The 21,956-nt window shown below is 39.4% G+C and overlaps 1 protein-coding gene across 6 annotated transcripts in view; it reads left to right on the top strand.

The window, feature by feature from the left end:
- The window catches only part of RAI14 (retinoic acid induced 14), an 88,615-nt gene that overhangs the window by 31,940 nt on the left and 34,719 nt on the right, over positions 1 to 21,956 (top strand). For all 6 annotated transcript variants that reach the window (XM_086867667.1, XM_086867671.1, XM_086867668.1 and 3 more), the window contains one exon: positions 16,870 to 17,000. In XM_086867667.1, the coding sequence (XP_086723793.1) occupies positions 16,870 to 17,000 (131 nt within the window). The remainder of the gene's footprint in view (positions 1 to 16,869; positions 17,001 to 21,956) is intronic.

Raw genomic sequence — 21,956 nt, 5'->3', positions numbered from 1 at the left:
CAGTTTTCCTGTCTGACATTAAATGTTTGGAAAACTTTTTGCATAGGCATAGAAATAAAAGAATGACGCATTCTAAAATAAAACAAAGCTAAGGAAGTGGCTAGCTACCCATGAAGCTCAATATTAATCTAAAACCTCTATTTCCAAATAATGTAATATTCTCAGAATGTTTCTCATTTGCCAGAATTTTTTCTGCCTTCATTAAAAAACAAAGCAAAACAAAACAAGACAAAAAAAAAAAAAAAATCCCCAAAATAACTCCAAAGACCCCAAACCAAAACAATATACCAAAACAAAACTAAATTTAGAATGATGGAATCCTCCTTCCCTCATTTATACATGGTGTTGATTCTTTCTTTTAATATACAGCGTGAAAAGCTATTGTGTAAAAGCTGTTTTAATATGCCATGGGGGTTGCAGGTAACCTTCGAGCAATCACAAAGCCTTGGCTCAAGGTTTGATGTCTTGTTCAGTTTAGGGATTTGCCTAAAAGTAAGTGGCATTGGAGATGGCTAGGCTGTAGTGAGCGTGTAACAGTGGGTTTTACAAGGGGGAGCACAATAAAACCAGTTCAGTGGCTGGGCAGGCATTCAGCAAGCAGCCTGAGGCAACGTGTTGTGTCAGGGACTGAGTACAAAGCCTTGGACAGCTGCAGCACAGAGGTTTAATTTATAGTGACGTTGCAGAGTGCGTGCCAAAACTTTCCTCATTCCTAAGGAAACACTTTCCAGTGCATAATTGTTCAGTCTTGTAGAGTTCTTTAGAGATGCTGAAGAGCATTTTGAGCCTTTTTTTCTCGAGCAGATAGCAATGTTCTGTGGTGAGATTATGGAGGAATTGTCTGTTCACACTTTACTGTAATTTCCATCGTCACTACAGTAATATTACTCCCAGATTTTGCTAATAGTGTTATCTTCACTGCAGCTCCTTCTGGAAGAGTAACAGGAGGTTGATTTCACTTTATTAGCTTTGTCAGCCTCTTCCCATTCAAATAACATAGCAGGCCAAATCTTTAAAATTTGATTTCTCAGAAGTAATTGCAGAGCTGTTGTGAAATACTATGCAGAGCTTTCCAAATAGAAGTCCTTGATTTTTTATTTTTTTTCCCTTAGTGTAGTGTAGATTTTTAGAAGGATGAAACAAAACTGAAATGGTGGTGATAATTGATAATTCAACCGTTACAAAAAATATTCTTTTACTAATATGAGGGTTCTTGAGAGCTTCCTTTTCAAATCCTTAGTTAGGTACATAAATAATATATTTGGCCTTCAAAATGGCTTGTTCAACAAATAATTCAATAATGGGATGTGCATAGCATAAAATATACCATCTCTTGATGAAATTGTATCCTTTCACAATAAAGATGTGTCCTCAGCCCATGTCAGAATGACCTTTTCTATCCATACAGAGGTTTTTTATTCAAACCATGAATTACAGTGTGGCTGTAGCCTGTCCTTGGTTTAGACTTCATCCCATGACGCATGTTTCCATTAAAATCTCTTGCCAGAAGATTATAGAAATTGGTAGCTGGGGCCTGAGATGACCATACAATCAAAAGTATTCCAGCTTTTTGCCTGAGTGGTTAAGGCAGTGTAGCGAAATCTGGTGGCTTTAAACCATTTTTGCTCTGCTGTCTTTCAACAAATGCTGGTCTGGTGATACAGAACTGACATGTTGAATTCAAGAGTGCTGCCTCATTTTCCTTAATTGTCTTGGGATACTTGAGCAAGAGCAGAGAGGTCTGTACAGCCCTATTTTGTGGAGGTTGCTTCAGCACAGGGGTTCCTGGCTTAGGACTCTGCTTGTTGGTGAGGTGAAGCCCCCATGAGTGGCAGCAGTTCTGCATTTTTTTCTTTCTACTTTCCCTCTCTCACTACTGAAGTAAAGCAGCATTGTCACATGTGGTTAGACACTGGTTTAGGGCAGTGTTTGTAGCCTGACTTGGTCCTGGTGCCTATCAGGCTTTACAGACACCAGTGTGTTGTTGGTTTTTGTTCTGCAGAGCAGGAGAGGGAATAGGAGCTGTGGCACAAAAAAAAAAAAAGGATCTGAACAGTTTTCTGTTCTGTTACTAATAGAACACTCAGTTTGAGAATCTTTTGTTTCCAGTAGTGCCTGTTAGGGCATATCTAGAGAAGAGCAAGCACTGATCGAGTGTGTACGACACTTCTCCTTAATGCTTTCCTATCTGCTTAGTAGCTCAAGCTCAAGCAGCTTCCCCACACATGTGGAAACTCTTCCAAACCTGTAGTGAACCTTTCTGACTAATGTTAGGTCAGTCCCTCCCTGAACCCACATAAACCTATTGGCTGCAACGTCCTTGGAAAGGACTTCAACAAGTCAGATATTGTCTATCTGTTGTTTTACTTTGGCCTGATTCCACCTTCATGTGATGGTCCATCATCTCTGCTGTAACGGTTGATCCCTGTCCACTTCCCCCTTTTCTGTGTTTTTTGTCACCTTTGTGTCCCCCTTAGTTTAAATACGCCTGTTTGATCTCCGTACAAATGTTGTTTTGGATCATCTTTGCCCTTTTGAAACCTTTCCAGCTCTAATGCAATTTTAAAGAAAGAGACCAATACTGCACATTGGTCAGTACAGTCCACAGTTGTTCTGTTTCCTTCTTTATGCCTTACCTGATGATTCCTAATGCTTCTGAATTGGACTGGGATGGGGGAAGTATGGATGCATTTCCTGGTTCTCTGGTGTGGTGTATTGGCTTCTTAGTTTCTTTGTAGATGTCTTTGTCAACACTAGTGTGTTGAGTGTATACAGTGTTAGAGGAAAAGGATACTCAGTGGGTGCTCAGGCAGACAGGCTCAGGTCTGTGTTGCTAAGCAAGGTGTTATTGCATGGGGGTAATTGCAACATGATGTTTTTTAGAAAGACTTCGGAGTAGCTACACCTCAGTCTGACTGACTCAGTCAGTCCCCCAGAATTTTTCTTTGCTGGTTCTGTCACGATGAGAAACAAAACTATTCCTGCTTGTCATTTTTCTTTAGTTTTCATGCAAGAATTAGTTTATTTTTCTGGAACCCTGGCTTGAGTTGTGGGCGGATTTAAACCACCTGTAATAAAAGGTGGAGATTTTTTTAATATAACACTTAGACATTACGTGTTAATTAAGGCATCTCTGCATACCTTCTTAAATGGCACCCTGAATACAATGAGGACCAGAGTGATTACAATGTGCTGAATGGTTGCCATTAACTCGAAGGGACTATGTGTAATATTTGAGTAACCAAGGTATTGATGGAGTCTGTTGCACATATTTCAGTAGTGAATTGAAGAGTACTTTATGTCTTACAGTTGATTACTCTGATTCCATCACAGCACCTTTTTTCCATTCAGAGTTTACATAATGCAGAAAATTACATCCTTCCTCACTTAGTGAGGTGTATTCTGAATTCATGTGCTTTCTTTTCTATTTCCCAGATATTTTAAAAGGTAATCTTCTTTTGGTTTCCAAATAGTCCTTTAAATTCTTTTTTCCAAGAAGTTTCATGCTATTAAGTGCAAAGTAGTAATAAGCCACAGGTTGCTTTCAGAGTTTATAAAGGCAAATGTTTTAAAGCTGCATTGCTGCAGAAAGGTGTAACAACTTGCTCATTATGCCTGTTTAGTTTGTAATGATAATGGCTGGTGCATTAATGTAGCTTTTAAGAGCAATACCCATTTCTTTTCCAAGAGAAGGCTTAAGAATGTTTATCTTGGAGTCTTCTAGAAAACCCTGCTCATTTGTGTAATACCTTTTTAAAACAGCCAGATGGATCCAGGCAACGCTTGTGCATGTCACATATGTCTAACGCCTTTCCTTCTCCTGGGACCAAACTGCATTACATCATATTTTATGATTACAAGACAGAATTTTAGTGGAACTTAGCCACATGGTTGAGTCATCTGTTCTCTTCAGTTTTGGAAGGATTATACTAGCATCTTCAAAAGACTGTTAAATTTATTGGCTTTTTTACCCCATAAAATTTGGAAACCTTCTGCTGTCTCTGGCAATGAAAACTATCTCATTTTCAGCTTATTTATATAATCCTTTGCAGTTATTAATTGATTCTGCTACAAGATGCTGTTACAGGATGAAAAAAAAGGATGCTTGTATGTTATTCTGGGTTTCCTATCTCATGAGATAGAAGGGAACCCCTAAGATATGTGACGTGGATTCCTAAAATAAACCAAAAAATCAACAAATGCGCATTCTTTGCATTTTTGTCATGGCTCATAAGGCTCTTAGGCATTATCTCTTCTTCCATTAAAACCTGTTACAAATCCTTGCTCTCCCTCTGCTCCTCCACCCTTTCACATAAATTATTGAAAAGCATGTTTTGAAAAAAGATGAGAATTACTTTGCCACTGACTGGCCATTTGCTCCTGGGAACATGTCTGAATTCAGCAGTTACTCAAAGTTGTTGTGTTAGATGTGCTCCATGGAATCCAACGTAGCCCTGGTGTGCAGTCTCAGTCTTTGAAATGTGTTTAGAGTAAATTGATCCTGATGGGGAGCGTGGCTAGGGATATTGGTTAGGTCATTCTTGCTTGTAAGCATCAAGGGGAAAATGTTTTATAAGATTTATGATACTACTAGGGATTTCTCTCTCATGTCAGCCCCTGCAAGAACTGTGATGAAATGGTTATAGCTGTAGCAGGGATGTTTTTGATGATGTGAAAGGGGCTTGTATTACAGCCAGCCCACTCACTTTTCCTGGGTTTGTGTGCTCTTTCTCCAGAGAGGCTCTGGGGAGCACACTGACCTTCAGGATTTTGTGCTTTGGACATCATTTAATTATAGATTTTTAATTTGCAGTAGCTTTGTACTGGGGCAATTGAAAATCTCTATGTTGTTGAGGTGCTGAGCTCTGTTACAGAAAATGTGTGCAGATCCTGTGAAGAAATCAGAATATAAACTAGACAACTTTCAGTAGGGTGTCTTGATATAGCAGCAACAGTATTTCTTAGAGGGAAAGGACACACAACCCACTGGCAGCACTTACCTTGATAAAAGGAGAGTATCTTGATGATTGTGACATGAAAATATAGTCCAGTCTGGGACTAATTAGGAGGAGTCAAGTGAATCTTTAATCCAAACAAAAAAGCAGAAGCTTGTTTGTAGCTCTTGTCTTCTTGTGTGAGCCATCCTAGTGCATTTGGTGAGTTGCAGGGTATCCAAATTAGCAAAAGCACTCTAGTGAAAGGACTGGGTGTTCTAGCAAATCACATATTATTGATAAAAATATTCAAATGAGTACAGGTTATTCAAATGAGTGCAGATTGGTCCATTAATATTGAGCTGTGGTGGTTGCGCCAGGCAGCAGATAGCTCAATCACTCGTCAAATTGGCAAGGGTTAAACCCCCAGCACTGGCTTGGGGCAGCCAAAACTGAGTTTCCGGGGCTGCCTGGAGAAAGGTGCACAAGCTCTGGCTCTGATCAGATGAAAGGCAAGGCCATCCATGCCTGCTGAACAGAAAACTTGTGCATGTCATTATTCATGCCTGTAGAGAAATGGAGCTCCTTCTTCAGATGAGGCCTAAGGAAAGGAACTGGGGTGAGTGTCTGCTTGTTCTTTCTCTCCTTTTGCTTCAGGCCTGCCATGTGTGGGCAGTTGATGTTCTGCATACAGAGAGTCTGACGCATAAAAGACTTGTCTGATTCTCAGTGCATGTGATGTGGAGGATAAACAACGTGGGAAGATGCGGTGGTGTGAAATCTCACATGTTCTTCACTGGCAGTGAAGTGGATTTTATTTTTCATGCAAAACAATTGCTTGCTTTTCCCCATTACTCTTGGATTTATCCCTCATTGCAGTCATGGAAGTAAAAGCAGCTAAACTTAGCTTGCTTCTTTAATATTTGATCTTGGAAACTGACAAATATTAGGTCTAGAGGTCAATCCACAGCACTAACATCTGTTAGTGGCCTCAGGAAGATCAGACAGATAGTGAAATTTTTTCCCTTCTTATGTAGTCATGAAGTACTTTTGGAGATTGAGTTGAGTCCTTGAAGACTCCAAACAAAATAATTTCTTGGAATAGGGATTTGTCTCTATGCTTGCACTATGCTTTGTTTGGCTTTGTCATGGGTTTCAGAATAGAAGGCTATAATCTTGTAGCAGTGGTTATGTCCTTTACAAGAATGACAAATTCAACTATAAATAGACTGTTTTTCTACTCTGAATAGTTTTGAAATGTTAATACATATTCTGTTATGAATTTAGAAATTGTATTGCTTCCTACAATGGCATTCTAGTAGGTATAAAAATATTGTGAAGTGTTTTTAAAAACATTTAAGAACTTTTCTGGCACTTGTGGAGGATATTAAGAAGGTGAAGTTTAGTCAAGTAATGTACTTTGTCTTGCCAGAAGAGGGAAAAAAAGGTAGCAACTTTCATTGTGAGCCAGATGTAGGCATTTGTAATACAAACACAAAGTGCCATGGTGGCTTGTACCTTATGAACACAGCTTACAGCAGTACTTCTTGGATCAGTTCTGGACAGTGTGCAGTTATGTTTGGTGTTTAATTTTTTTTTTTTTTCTTGTCTGCAGTCTTTGTGTCTGTATTCTCCTTGGCAGAATAATGGGGAGGAAAAACGGGTAGCAGCTCTAAACATAGTGAAAATCAGCTTACTGTGCAGAAGTAGCAAGATAAGCAGTATTTTGAGGGGTTTAGCAACAGACAGGAGGGAAAATGGAGCCTTAGGTCTAAAGTGGCAGTACAGAATGGATGTCCATTTGGCCATCAGAAATCAAGAAGATCCGTTAAGTACCTGTATTCTCTAAGTTTACTAGTCAACAGAAACTGGAGCATGCTACTAAAAATCTAGGTAGATTATGTCTAGCTGACATAATCAGCTCAGATACCCAAACCAGGTTGTGGAATAAATAGAGTGTGCTGATTTGGAATGGACCCACCAGGACTGTGGAGTCCATTTCCCAACCCTGCACAGCACCACCCTAAGGGTCACACCTTAGGTACACACATGTACCCGAGAGCATTGTCCAAATGATTCTTGACCTCTGTCAGGCTGGCGCTGTGACCACTGTTCCAGTGGCCAACCATCCTCTGGATGAGGATTCTTTTCCTGATATTCAGCCTAAATCTCCCCTGATGCAACTCCAGGCCATTTCCTTGGGTCCTGTCAGTGTCACCCTAGAGCAGAGATCAGTGCCTGCCCCTCCTCTTCCCCTCACAGGGAAGCTGTACCTGCAGTGAGGTCTCCCCTCAGTCTCCTCTTCTCCAGGCTGGACAGACCAAATGCCCTCAGACACTCTTCACACAGCTTCCCCCTCCAGTCTCTTCACCTCTTTTGGGTGTTCTCTAATGGCTTAATGTGCAGAATTTACATACCTTCTGCTAAGGAAGTCGTATATCTATGGCATTAAATGTTGAAATCTAAGGGACTATTCCTGTTCCTGTCTAGAACCAAGGAGTTCAGATGTGTCCTTGGTCCTTGGGTGGACTGTGGTCTTCACAGACCACAGTGTCAACACAGTATTGAGGATTGTCCAGATCGTCAACACAATAGCTGAATAAACTTTGCTTGCAGAATTAGCATTCTTCCTGTATCTTACACCCTGCTTACTACTGAAATATACGTACCAGGTAAAAGTTCATGTTAGATTATCCAAGCAATTTTACTTTGAACCTCTTGATTTCCCCTTTTTCCTGGCTGACTGTGATACAGTTGTGCAGCAGATATCCCAAAACTTGAAAGGGTTTATGTAGGCTGCTATTTGACCTTTGTAAGTAACTAAAGTCTGTTGATTAAGTAGTTCTTCAGTCTTAAAAATTTGTTAGAAGCGGTCTTTTTCATCTGTCTCATGCTGATTATCAGTTTCCTGTTTATGTAGGTTTTTATATTTAAGGGTAAGGAAAACTCGAGAATCCTTGGATAACCATTTAAGAAGTGTGGTCATTTTTAAGTCTGTGTTTTGACACCTCATGGATTTTTTTTTAAGGGAAGAGCTCCCATGTGTCCAGCACTAATCAGTAGTTTGTTAGATATGTTTTAGTTTTAGTGAAATTATTGAGTAATTTTAAGATGAGAACAGTCATCTGAGTTCTGTGTAGCTCAGATCTTTAGAACTTTGAGAAAAGACAGAACAATGGGAGATGGCCACTTCAAACAGAATAGATTTAACATCTTTATTTTTAGAAAGTCCCTTGTGTTTTTTCCTGTGTCAAGATAAACATAGTTTCATTTATACAAATATGCACAATTAATTCTTGGCTTTACTTTCTTCTGTCTTACTGAGAGTGATTGTTTGCATGTGGTGCAGTTACTGCTACATCCTTTGCTATCTGAAAATAAAGATAAATCTTCAGTTGCTGTACTGATGATGTGTGAGATGATAAACAATGGACAGTAGCTGGACTTACTGCCAGTGCTCTGGCTGTATGTTACTATGTATGTACTTTTTCTTGTTTTGTTCTAATGCCTTGCATGTTGTAAGCTGTTTGCTCATTGCTTTTCCTTTATACTCAATGGAATGAAATTACTTTAGTGAAAACATCAGTAATTTCTTAAGAGAAAACACCTGCTGTACCTAGATGTAATGTTAGCAGGAAATACCACTGTTCCTCAAATGCAAAGATTGATTTATCTCTTTAAGAAAGGCTGAAAAGTTGTATCTGAATGAAAATCCTTGTAGCCTTCGGTATGAAGAGAAACAAGCAGCATGTGTGAGCTGTGTGCCTCCCAACACACACAAAACTCCACCATGAGCCTCTGAAATTGCAGCTGGGCCAGCTGTATTCCTTGGTTTGGGTGAGCTGTGTCACACTCTCTTGATCTCCCTTGCTGACTTTTGCTCTCAGGTTCTTCACTTTCTTGCTCTCACAGAAATGGAAGTCTTGCATTTGAGTTACAAGGTGGCTGCTTTTCTGTGCTTTAACTTCCTCACCTTTTCTGTGCTTTAACTTCCTCACCTTATGGCTACTCTGCATTAAAAGCCTGACTGAAACTGTGAAACTAACCATAGGGGTTTTTTAGAGTAACCCAAACAAAAAACAAAGCAAAAAGCAAACAAAAAACCTCACTCACAAAACTCAACCAAACTGCCACCAAAACAGACGAAAAACACCCAAGAAACTTGCATGCAATAAATACAAACATCTCAGCAAAACACTAAACTTATTTCCACTTTCATTTCCCTCTTGAGTGTTCTTGGAGCACAGCTCACAACCTGCTACAAATTCCAGTCATCATTTAAGTGAAGACCACATTAACTTTTTTCTACAATTTCCCTTCCCCCACACCCCCCAGTCCCCAGACTTAGAGTCTCAGATGACCATTTTAGTCAGGTCAACTTTCCCCTTCTCTCTTGGTGAAAGACCCTTTCTTTTCACAGCTTTTGGTCCCCTTCTGCCAGGAAAGTTTCCGGGCAGCCTTGCTGGCTGATAGAAGTGCCCTGCTGAGTGACTTGCTGTTCGGTTGCATTATTCTGGGGCTCAGCATGAAAAAATGGTTTGCTTGGATAATAATCACTTCTTTATCTAGAGAAGCTACCCAATGAATGAATAATTATCAAGGTTTACTGACAATCTGCCATTAGTCTTCTGTTACCATTCCTTGTCCATTCACTCCAACTGCTTCCTGCCTTCCCTGTTGCGCTTTTTATCTCTGATTGAAATGAAATTCATGGTCTGATACAAATACAGTCTCCAGTGTCAAACAAACTTCATGCAATTCACAAGGCCAGTTACTCCAGCTAGGCACCATAGCTCAAGAAGCAAGAGGAGGGCAATGGACTGACGATTCTGATTGTAAAATATGCACAGGTTACTTGCATTGCTGCCATTTCCACCTATAAAGAATGCCATGTGTCATCTTGTGAGCTGTGAATGTTTCATCTTATGTAAATATAATTAATGTTATTAGCCATCAGTCACCTAAAACAGGCCACATGGATGGTCAAGTGAAGCTGGAAAACACTGGGTTGTAGCAATTAGTGACATTTAGATAATATCACTATGAATACTTTGAAAGCCATTGTCACGCTTTGCTTTTCTGACAACTTAATTAGAGGTCTAGCCCTTACTTGAGGTGAAGTTAATGAACACAGAATCTTTTGGCATGGGCCTTGAGGGCGCTGCCTCTGTCGGGTGCGGTGCAGCAAAGGTCAGCTTGCAATGCCACTGTGCTGCATCTGTGCCAAGGGCAGGCTTTGGGAGTCACAGCAACTGAAGGAGCCCGGGAGGCAGCAGCTGCTGGCATCTGCTGAGCTCTGAATGTCCTGGAAGAAGCTGCTGCAGACTGGAATAAGCTGTTGCTGATAAGGTCAACAACATCCTGCCCATCTGCAAGTGAGATTTCCACTCCACCACCCAAGCTTGCTGCTGGCAAATACAATCTCTAAATTACAAGTGGGAGGGCCAGGAAAGGTGTAAGCTCCTTACCTACATACCACTGGCTCCTAGGTTATAGTGTTTTCAGATAAAGTATTCTTTTCAGAAAAACTGTCATCTGTTGTTTTAACTTCAAGGAATGTTTTGTTTAGTGAATGCATTCAGTACAATAAGATTGTTCTTGTTTTTAAAACTCTCTTGGGAAGTCCAGCACATGTGGACTTTTTTGGATGGCCTTGTGATGCAGTGGTGTTCAGTGTCTTTGCCATGCATTTGTGACGCCAGTCTTTAAGTATTCCTTTCCTTTTTAGACACTGAGTTGCTGAGTTTGAAATTATCAGGAATTTCAATTTGCTACTCAGCTTCCCTGTAGTTCTGATTTCAGTGGAGATAACATAACTCTGTCTCCAGTAGGTTTGCAACAATGCAAGGTCACTTAAATCATCTCCTGTAGGCTGCATGCCAAAGATAAAGAAACAAAGTTGTTGCCAGTTAATGTTTGTTCAGGTATTTGCTCATAGAAAAAGTTGTACAAGCGCTAAGTAGAACTATCACCTCTTGTTATTCGTTATTTCTTGCATGATATGTGCTGGTAATCTCAGACAACTGAGGCTTAATATCCTGATATGGTGGTGATGAAAACAAGAATAGGTACCTTTTTGGAACATGTTTTGATTCCTCAGCTTCACTTCTGGAGAGAAAATTGTTCACTTTGTGGCAGAGAAAACAATTTTTTAAACAGGTAGGGAAAGCTTTAACTCTGTAGGAAAACAGGCCTTGAGATTAAGGTTTCTCTTTGGATTCAAAATCTGTCAACTTGTCAACATGATATGTGTGATCCCAAACATGAAGGATTTTTACTGTATGGTTTCAGCCCTACAACTGAGATAAGTATTGTACTAGTATCTTGCAGTGATTAAATTGGAAATAAATTGTGCACAGAGAGAGCTTACAGGAAACTCAGCAGCAGCCAGTGCAGCTGCTGTTGGTAAGTGCTGCTGAAGTTTGTGATGGAGCCATGGTTTTGAGAGGTCATCCTGATGGTGGTGTGAGCACTCTGTATTGGCTTGAGTATTGCCTTTTTTAATCACTAGTCATAAATCAATCAGTGGTGTAGATCAAGTCAATCAAGTTCTCAGCCTCACTTCATTAATACCGACCACGCAGTGGCTTGTGCAGGAGTGGCTTTCCATCCTGAGCTTGTGAGCTCTGTGCTGCCAGTTCCTTTCTCAGGTTCATGAGTGTTTCAGTATGAAAAACTGAACTGTTACCAGGGAGGTGCTTCTGAGTGAGGCCCTACAGCTCACTTTTCCATCTGAAAACTGAAAATCAAGAATAAAAAGCATGTTTGAGAGGGATGTTCAATGCCACCTGATGTTTGGATTTTAGCATTCCATCCTTTCAACTGTCAGTTTAAGATTTATTAGGGATGACAGATTTTCTGATTCCCTGCACATTAATAGGAAAATGTTAACTATTTTTAGGCATGACTGAAAAACACCTGTTTTATCCAAAAATTTGTACGTCTTGAGCTTTGTTCTGATTACTTTGTCTCTGCATATGTAATATTCATTATTGCTACCTATACTGAGCACCATACACCTCTAAAAGAACCTGAACAAACAACATACTAACTCTTACCCCTCCCCCAAACCTGAAGAAGTACTGAGTGGAGCACTGGCTGTGGTCTGTGAAGCTGAAATACATTTCATCAGTTTTGCATGTGTTCACAAGCCATTGTTATTGCAAAATGTTAATTGTTTAAAGGAAGGCTGTTGATAACTGTTTGGCATGTGGCCTACAGGAGTGGGGGGTGTGTGTAGGGTGAGGGTGGAGGTGAAGAGAACTCACATGTGCAGTCTTTTCAAGGATTAGATTCTTCCAAATTCATTACACAGATGTGTTTATTCTGAAATGCTCAGGTTTGCGATAGTTGACTAACTTGTTAATTTGCATCAGCCTTAGCACAAAACAAAAAACATCTCCAAACAAAAAAAAAAAGAGCCCTAGCTTTGTTGGTGATGAGAAGTACCTGCTTAGCTGTGGTTTTGTTGCTCTTCTGCTATAATAAAGGTTTTCCTGAAGACTGTGCTGCTATTTGGTGCCAACCTTGAGTTTGAAGTGCTCTACATTTCAAACTCAATGTTATATGTGGAGACCTCTCTGACACTCTTTTATGTTACCTTAATGAGTGGTACAACAGAGCTGAAGCTTCCCAAGGGCTGTGTGGTGGATGGTGCCATGCTATTTGGATGAGATCTGAGAGCCAGGCAAGTTAGAAGTCTTTAGATGGAGGGGGACAGGATGTGGCACACAGCTGAACAAGGGACCTTACAGAAATGTCTGGGCAGCTTGGAAGAGTGGAGTGGGATATGGTTTGGAGACTGCAGTAGAGGAAGCTTGATGCAGTAGGGTTATGAAGTTAAGGTCTCCAGTTCTGCTGGCCATCCTGTACTCCTGGCAAAAGAGAGCATCTCCATGTGTTTTCCACTAGACAAGTGCTGGCGCTGCATGATGGGTGTCAGTTCAACGTGGCTTTTACAAAGAACAGTAACAGGGAGTACCCATGAAGTATCTCAGAAGTTACCTCCAAGGTCTTTCGTGTATGCTTGATGATGTGTGACTTGTGGGGTCAAAACCAGGCTACTCTTGCAAGAGATTCCAAAAATATAATGTAATGCAACAGTCACTGCCTCTGTTCAGAAATCTGGATTTTCTGATCTGCTATGGAGAGCAGAGTCTGTGCAATGTTTGATTGCATGAGGCACTTTGAGAGCCCTTCTGACTTAAATACCTCATACTTTCTTGCCAAATCCTGGGTACAGCGTATTTCTGGTTGTCATATGTGTTCCCTGCCCTTCAAGGTTTTTCTTTCCTTGAAGAACATGGACAGTAGGGCTACAATTTCATATTGAAATGGGTTTTTGAGAGTCCATTGTGTGCCATTTATTTTATTAGCTGTACCTTTAACTTTCGGAATGCATTGTATAGTGCTGGTCTTTGAGCACAATGGGGAAGCAAAAAAACAGTTTGATCCTATCAGAGGAATATTTGAACAACAATTGATGCCTGCATACTTGTTTCTTCTATGTGAACAGATTTATGCATAATTTTATTTCAAAAATAAAACAAGCTCTGTAAATAGATTTTTGTAGCTTGCATAAAAGTGACATTTCATCTACAGTTACGATGATGACACATTATTGATGCCTTAGAATGGAATCTTTATTGCTTTAATGAAAGGATGAATGACTTTATGTGAGCAATAGAGTGTGATGGCTTTTAAACAACTTGGGTAGGACACAGGTATCTTAGTTTATAAATAAGCATAATTTTGCTGTGCAATGATGAAGAGAAACTGCATGTATTCTTTTGTTTTTCAGGAACAAAGCAAAGTTTCAGGTACAGTAGGTAATAGATGTTAAACATGCAATTACAAGAACTAATATAAGAGTATTTAGATGTGTGACAATCTCTAAAATTACTCATTCCTTTAACATCTCTGAGTCACAATGCTTGCAAGAAGAAACACTACTTAGATACAGAGCTGAAAACAGGAATCTAAAATGACTGCCAAATACAGATCTAACCAGAGCCTAACCAGCCTCTACCACGTTCCTCTAAGCAGGAAGAGGAATTAATTCTCCAGCTCTGTGAGAAAAATAAAAACATGTACACCAATAACCTTTCTTTGACACTGAGATACATCTGATTCTACTGGGTGTTTTCAGGGTCATTTAATGGCTTGTCCAAGTTCAGTTCTATTTATTTTTCAAGTATGGGGGAATCTTTTTAGCTGTACAGATAAGTAAGCAGCAGTTTTTAATTGAGGCATCATTAAGTCTTTCCTTAATTGTGTTTGTGTGTGAGTGTTCATTTTAGGATACCAGAAAGCCAGAAAAGAATATGGTTGAAAACTACAGTAAAGATGAGTTAAAGAATCTATTCTTTAAAACAGGTTAAAAGAGTGATTCCACATGTCATAAAATGTTTTACTCTTAGGTCATCAGAATCGCTTTCTGAATACTCCAGGGTTCTCAATTCAATATCCAAGTATTTCCCCAGTGCAGTTTCCATGCTACGTCAATACTGAGGGATAATCTGGGACACAACTGTGTTCTTACCTATTTGGTTTGGGATTTTTATGATGGTGTAATTACAGATGAATACAGTTACCACAGCAGCTTCTCAAAGGGGAAACTGACACTTCATCTCAGATATTTCTTAAATATGGGAGTTAGTATTTGTGTGCTTACTTGCTTGTACCAGAACACTGAATATTGGATTGTATGACAATAACGTTTCAATTTAATAGCTGACTATTGAAGGAATATTCATGAAACTTCTTGAAGATGTGGCCATTTTTGTACTCTATAGCTGAATGTTCTTCTGAAAGCTGCTCTGCCAAGGATTTTCAGTAGGCCTTAATCTTAACATCTTCCTGTAGTTTATTCTATTTCATGCTTTGAAAGTAAATTGGTGATTTCAGGTCAGGAAAAAAATCTTAATTCAGGTGTCGTGTTTTTTTCTTCAAAGTATAGGTTAGTATTGGATTGGATGTGTGTGTTTGGTGTGTGTAGACTAAGGATGATTCATCAAATAGTATTTAAATATCTTATATGTATTTAAATATCTCCTGTATTTAAATATCTTATATGACTGAATAATAAAAAAGGTCAGAAACAGGTCAAACTCCAAACCAAAAGACGTACTGTAAAATAAAGAGTGTTAACTTTAAAGTTTTTTATTTACAAGTGAGTTACATTTTTTTTAACATCTGCTTTTAATAATAGGCTGCCTTTAAAGCATGAAATTCCCCAAATACAGAATGGGCAATGAGTCTCATTTTGGGTGGAGCCTGCTGCTTGGCTGACCACTCATTGTCATGGAGTCTAAATATTGCTTAGAGAAACAATTTTTTTTTTGCTGATGTAATTAGTGCTCTAGAGTCTATAGAAATTTACTGCAGTGCCATAAGAGTAAAGACTATAACCTGCTGGTTGTGCACTGACCCACCAGTCACTCCACTGCCATTAACAGACTGCAGCTGCTCTCTCTGCATCTCTTCCTTTGTCAGAGCTGCCATTCATACTCTTGGTTCCAGGTGGTGTTCTTTCAACTCTTGTCTGCTCTTCTGCCAGTACTGCGCTCTCCCTAATGGTTCTTTTAATTTGTTTTTATAATAGCTTTTAACCTGGAACACTTTCCTCCTGCTCCTCCTGTTTTTCAGGGTGTGAATAGCCTGTGGGGTTATCAGTGTGCACATCATACACTTTTCCCCACAAGCCCAGACAGAGAAATGTCAAAGGTTTTATGTATCTGTAGGAAAAAAGTCTATATAGAGCATCAGGACAAGGTGTTGCGGGGGAGGTGGTGGTGGTTTTTTATTGTTTTTTATTAAGTTGAGTATTTCTCAAGGTGTGTATTAACATGAATTCAGTAATTTCAGAAGTTGTGTACAAATCAAATGCTCATGGACAGGCAGTCATGCTGGAGATGAGCTGACTGATATCAAAGAGAAAGCCACGGCTGTTGAAGTTAACTCTCCTGAGTGTAGCAGGGTGCTAACACTGGTTCAAATACAGCTTTTAACTGCACCAGATTGTTTTTCCTGGAGACTGAACACTGTTGTTGGTCCAGACTAGAATGCATGTGTGCAACTTTCAACTCCTTTTCCAGAGCTAGTTTTGCTGTAATCACATGGGATACAGAAGGTTAACTGTCTTCTTTTCTTAGGATCTTGCTAGACTCAACTTGGAAATCTTTTAGAGGAAGTAGGCCATTGTCCTGATGATTCAGAGGAGGATGGAGAGTCATCAAGTTGGGAAGTCATGTTCTATGACTGATTCAGCTGCTGAGAGGGATCAAAAAGATTTAGTGAATTAGGTTTGGAAAGATCTGAAAGTAGGATGGTTTTCTTTTCTTTCAGTAGTGCTGTGTGAGTGATTTGTTTGTTTTTTTTAAAGACCAGCATGTGATAAAAAACCCAATAAAGCTAGCTGCAGTCTGCAAAGGGCAGTCTCTTCACCCATTAACCTCTACTAAATGTGAGCTGGGAAAAGCCTTTAATATGGAAAGTTTTTGGCTGGTTTGGGTTGTTAGGGTGGGGTCTGGATAAGATGAGGCAACTCATTGCTTATCCATGTGATGTATATCGTGAAGGTCCAACAGGGCCAGTGCAGCTCTGAAATGGAAACCAGGACTAGAAAAATAAAGGAGAATTTTTGAAAATACAGTAAGAAAATGTGGTATTTTTTTCCCGCAACTCATCTATATAGTTTCCAAGTTACAGTTCATCTTTAGTCATCGCTTAGGCCCTGGCTTAAGCCGTCAAATCCTTGGGAGCCTCTGCTGCACAGCTTGCAGATTACTTTTATGCGGCTTTGTCTGTGCCATTTCTTTGGGTTGGGCCTTTGTTTAAGCTTTCAATGGTGATAAATGTGTGCAGGATCATTTTTGAGAGCCTGTACAGTGAACTGGTACTGAAAATATTTCTTCTTTCATTTCCTTTTACTCAGACGAACGAGTGGAACAAGAATGACGATCGGTTGCTGCAGGCAGTGGAGAATGGAGACCCTGAGAAGGTTGCTTCACTGCTGGGTAAAAAGGGAGCCAGTGCCACCAAACAAGATAGTGAAGGAAAAACTGCGTAAGTCCAACCAAAACCTGTGATTAACTCATAGAAAACCCCAGCCCTAGATGCACATGCCTCTTCTGTGAATTAAAAACCAGATACTATCCTGAAAATGGTTTCTTATTCTTCTGAAGCACAACACATTCTGCAAGTCTTGATTTATAATTCTTTGTTTAAAATGCCATTTCAAAATCATAAACCCATGGAGGTAACTTGAAGGTTAAAAAACTACTGAGTAGACTGGGACCATTTTAAGATAGGGTATTTTCAAATTTCATTGCTGACTGAAGACTGCACTCTCCAAAAGGTATTAATCTTTGGGGATATTTTTTCCCATGGACATTAATTTAATAAGACAGAAACTAAGATATATTTTCATCCTAATGGATTTTTACTGAACAAGATTCCTTTTGTTATCTATTTCATATATAGCATTTTCATTTTCTGTTCTTCCTCTTGTTCTCCTGTGAACATTCTGAATTGTGAAGGATAAAAGATTCCACTAAGAAAACTACAGCCAAAAGATTGCTGTCCTTATACTTTCTTCGGTATGGCACAGAAAGATGGTTTGGTGGATAAGTGAGAAACATGTGTCCTGTTACAGAACCAAAACCTTGATAAAATTCTGGATAGTTGTGGACAAAGGAGAATTTGGAAGGGTACAGCAAGGCAGTTTTATCTTGGGAAAGGCAGCACAAAGCAGTTTATACCAAACTATAAGTTCTGATAAATTACCTCTGGGTTACATTTATTGAGTCATACTCTGCTTCTTTCTTGGTCTGGTTCAATTTCCTACGTTTGCTCTTACTTCTGCTCTGCATCTGAAGAAACTGAATGATGGATTGGTTCATAATGACCTGCAATTTCTTACTGCAGAAGTCCAAGTCATCAATTTCGTCAAGCAGGCTTTCTCCTCCATACTTTAATAGGTTTTTAATTTTTAGAAGTTGCTTACATATGTTTTTCTTTTGGCCATTGAATCTTCAAAATTACAGCTATACTTTAGGATTTACCATGTTTTTACAACCAATGTAACTTCAGATTTCGATTCTTATTGTCTTCTTAAGCTGCCTTCTGCATACAGTGTATCCAGTGTAGCACCTACTTTGCAAGTTTCATGTATAAATTGATACTATGGATTTTTCTAAGGAACCACCCAGGACTGAATTTATCAGTACCTCTTAACTCTTAAGAATTTAGCTAGGTATTGGTGCAAGGTTTTTTCTGCTTTACATGGTTACAAAAAAAATTTCCTTTGTCATTCTTTATTTGCAGCTGCAAAGAAGTTAGTGAGCATATATTGATATGAATGATACTGCTGCTAATAATGCAGTTGTGAATACTTCTTTCAATTGCTTGGAACAATTGTGAGTTAGTGCTATAAAGATCTCTGCTGCTTCTTGTTCTGTATTCTCATTTAACTGTCATTTACTTTAAAATTTTTTTCTGTGTTGTGGTTTAAAAGGCACAGCACTGTGCCTTCTTGAGAGAGAAGAAAGAAAGCATCATTTCTGTGATGAAGAAATACATCATGTCAAGTCTCATTCTGTTTCCTGTGCTTTGGAAAATTTAGGAGACCTGGTCAGGTTATTTCTGTCTACTTTTTAAAAGATACAGACTGACAGGTGTGGAAGCAATAACACTAACCTGAAGAGACATAGCTACCAAAGGTGGCCCAGAAATGTTCTCCAGCATGTCTTACTAATATTGTGCTGTGTCTTGTTTGTGTTTTTATCACTCTGAGTGTTTTTTTGGTGTGTACAAAATGGAGTACAACCATCATTTTGGTATAGACTTGTTTCTCCTATGTTTGCAATGTGATGACAGCACTTCATTCCTGCCATGTGCCTGGCTTCAGAAGCTCTACTTACATGAGCAGACCCTTCTTCAGCCCAGCACTGAGGTCTGTTGGTGTGCTGCAAGAGTGTAGTGCTGGTTAGTTAGCTACCCCATCTCTAACATCAGTAACCTCTGTGCTGGAAATCACTGAAAATCTTCACAGGGCTTCTTGGGGGAGCTGTCCACTCTTGTGCTCAGATTTCACAAAATCACAGAATGGTTTGGATTAGAAGAGATGTTAAAGATTATCTCATTCCAATCACCCTGTCACGGGCAGGGACACCCACACTTGGCCATGTTACTCAAAGCCCAATCCAACCTAGCCTTGAACACTTCAAGAATGGTTCATCCACAACCTCTCTGGGAAACCTCTTCCAGTGCCTCACCTCTTTCACAGTGAAGGACTTCTTATTACTACCTCATCTAAATCCACCCTTTTTTCAGTTTGAAGCCATTCACTTTGTCCATGTTTGTCCTCTTTGTACATGTCCATGTAGAGATGTGTCCTTGTAAAAGGTCTCTCTCCAGCTTTCCTGTAGGTTCCCTCTTAGGTACTGGAAGGTGCTCCAAGGTCTCTCCAGAGCTTCCTCCCATGAGCCTTGCACTCAGTGAAAATAAGGCAGTGATTTGTGACAGCCAACATGGCTTCAATAAATGCAAATAATGCCTGACAAATCTGTTGGCCTTCTGCAGCTGGGTCACAGCTCTGGTCCATGAAGAAAAAGCAACAATATCTGCCTGGACTTGAGCAGAACACTTGACACTGTCCTGCACAGCACTCCTGTCTACAGCCTGGAGAGACATGGATTTGTGGGATGGACCAGTGCTCCCTCTCATGAGGGCAGAGTAAAGAGGCAGAATAACCTCCTTTGACCTGCTGCCCACAGAATTATTTTGATGCAGAGCAGGATATGATTTCTGGGCTGTGAGCTGACATTGTCAGCTCATGTCCAGCCTCTTGTCCACCAGCACCCCCAAGTCCTTCTTGGTAGAGCTGCTCTCTGTCCATTCTCTGCCCAGCCTGTCTTCATGCTTGGGTTTGCCGTGACCCAGGTGCAGGACCATCACTTGGCCTTGTTGAACCCCACAAGGCCCATGTGGTTTCACTGGTTACATTTTAGGAAGTTGTCTGCAGTGCCATGTGGGAGGTGAGCTCTTTGGATGAGTGTTCTATTGATCCCTGTGAGTAAATATTGATGCATTTGTTTACATGGTTGGGATGAAGCTGACTAATCAGAAGAACATGGTGGATTCAATTATGTAACAGAGTGCATAATGTGATAAAAGACTTTGGAATGTGCTTGAAAGCAAAAAGTAGAAACAATTACATATTGCAATACAGGTTTGTTAGTTCCATCATTGTCTGTACCCTTAAGTATGACGTGATTCTTTTAAGACTTTTCTTTTTCATTCTTTTTGTTAACAACCCTACAAGAAAAATTTTTAATTCTATCCAGGTATTTGAGATACAGTAATATAGTGTATTATTTTAAACAGAAGGTGGAGAGGATAATTTTTTATGCTCAGAGAGGTACTTTTAAATTTTTATTTTATAATTATATGGATTCCTATTATAATATGCTGTAACTGAAAGGAACAGAGACCAGAACCGATGATATTCTTTATTCACCCTGTTGAGGACTGTATGTATCATCCCACTGAGTCCTGCTATGATGTGCAGCAGCTTTAGCTCAGTTTTGGGCATAATTTCCTCTTGGTGTCCTCTTTAGTCCCTGTCATTTGTGACTTGTTGACATGCAATAAAATGGTGCTTAAAAGAGTGAAGTCTAGATACCTCCTTAATTCAAGGTATTAGTTAGTATTAAGGTAGGTATTTCTTAGAGATAATATTTACAAATTTTCATTAGGAGGTATAACTCCTCACCAGTATCTCTTTAAAAAAAGGTATTTAAAAAATACCTTGTCAGAGTAATGAAATTATAGTTTTTTAAGACTCACTTGACTTTCCACACCATCACCCTGCTTTTGACTAAGTTCTTTCTATAAACAATAAATCACTTTTAAGGCCATGGAGCAAATCCACCTTTGGCATAAGTTGACACAGTCCCATTGTTGCTCCCACTTACATAGCACAGACTATTGCCAAGCATAGTTGTAATAGAACCTATCTAGAAATCTGACTCTGTCATTGTAGTCTTACTTTGCCAGATAGGCTGGTTGTTTTTTCTTTTGGTCCAGCTTCCTTAAACAACAAAATGTGGCTTTCCAGCTTGGAATTTGATCATTTAAATCCACTTAAACTAGCAATAAAGGGTTTTCAAAAAGGTCTCTTTCAGGAACTATAGGATTGGATTAATTCATGTGCTGCACTTTCCACAAGATCAAGTGTTCAAATGGGCTGTTATTTTAAGAAGCTATTGCCATTATTGAGGGGAAGTGGAGGGATGGGGGTGGGGGAAGGATTTTGGAAAGGATTTACAGTGTATAAATGGTAGCACTTCCTTGTCCTGAAGTTATTTTGTCAGTGTGCCAGTCCATTACTGCCATGTTTGCTTGTTTCTGCAAGGTACTAAACTAGAATTAAATGCTTTTGGCTATTAAGTGAAACAATAGATCTTTGTACAATTTTTTAAACTGCAATTGAATCAGCTGTTATTTAATAAAATTGCTCTAACAATCATACAAAAAAGCTTTAGAAACCTCTGCAAATTTGCTCTTTAAGGATTCTTCCACAAAACTACTGCCCATAGCAGTTAATAGAAAAGATATATTTTCATTTGAAAGAGACCATTCATGCCTTGGAGGCTGAACTAAAAATAAATTTTGGAGCATATTCCAACTGTAAATACTTGATATTTATTATGTACATAGTTTTCTTTTTTGTTTTCTTCCTTTCTCATCCTACTATATAAGGAGGGTGACTGGCATGAAGAACATCACTTTTCAAAAGGTGTAGTGTTTTAATTACCTTTGAGAGAGAACATTTCCTTGTATGCAATAATATTTACCTTAAAAGAAGTTATTGGAAGAATACATAGAATGATAGAATAATCTAAGTTGGGTGGGACCTACAAGGATCATCAAATCCAAGTCCTGTCCCTGCACCAGACACCCCAAGAGTCTCACTATGTGCCTGAATGCGTTGTCCTAACATTTTGAACTCTGTCAGGC

This window comes from Cyanistes caeruleus, chromosome Z, assembly GCF_971803275.1.
Source record: "Cyanistes caeruleus chromosome Z, bCyaCae1.hap1.1, whole genome shotgun sequence".
Classification (NCBI taxonomy): domain Eukaryota; kingdom Metazoa; phylum Chordata; class Aves; order Passeriformes; family Paridae; genus Cyanistes; species Cyanistes caeruleus.
The sequence above is the reverse complement of the archived record's forward strand: the minus strand, read 5'-3'. Positions and strand labels throughout refer to the sequence as shown.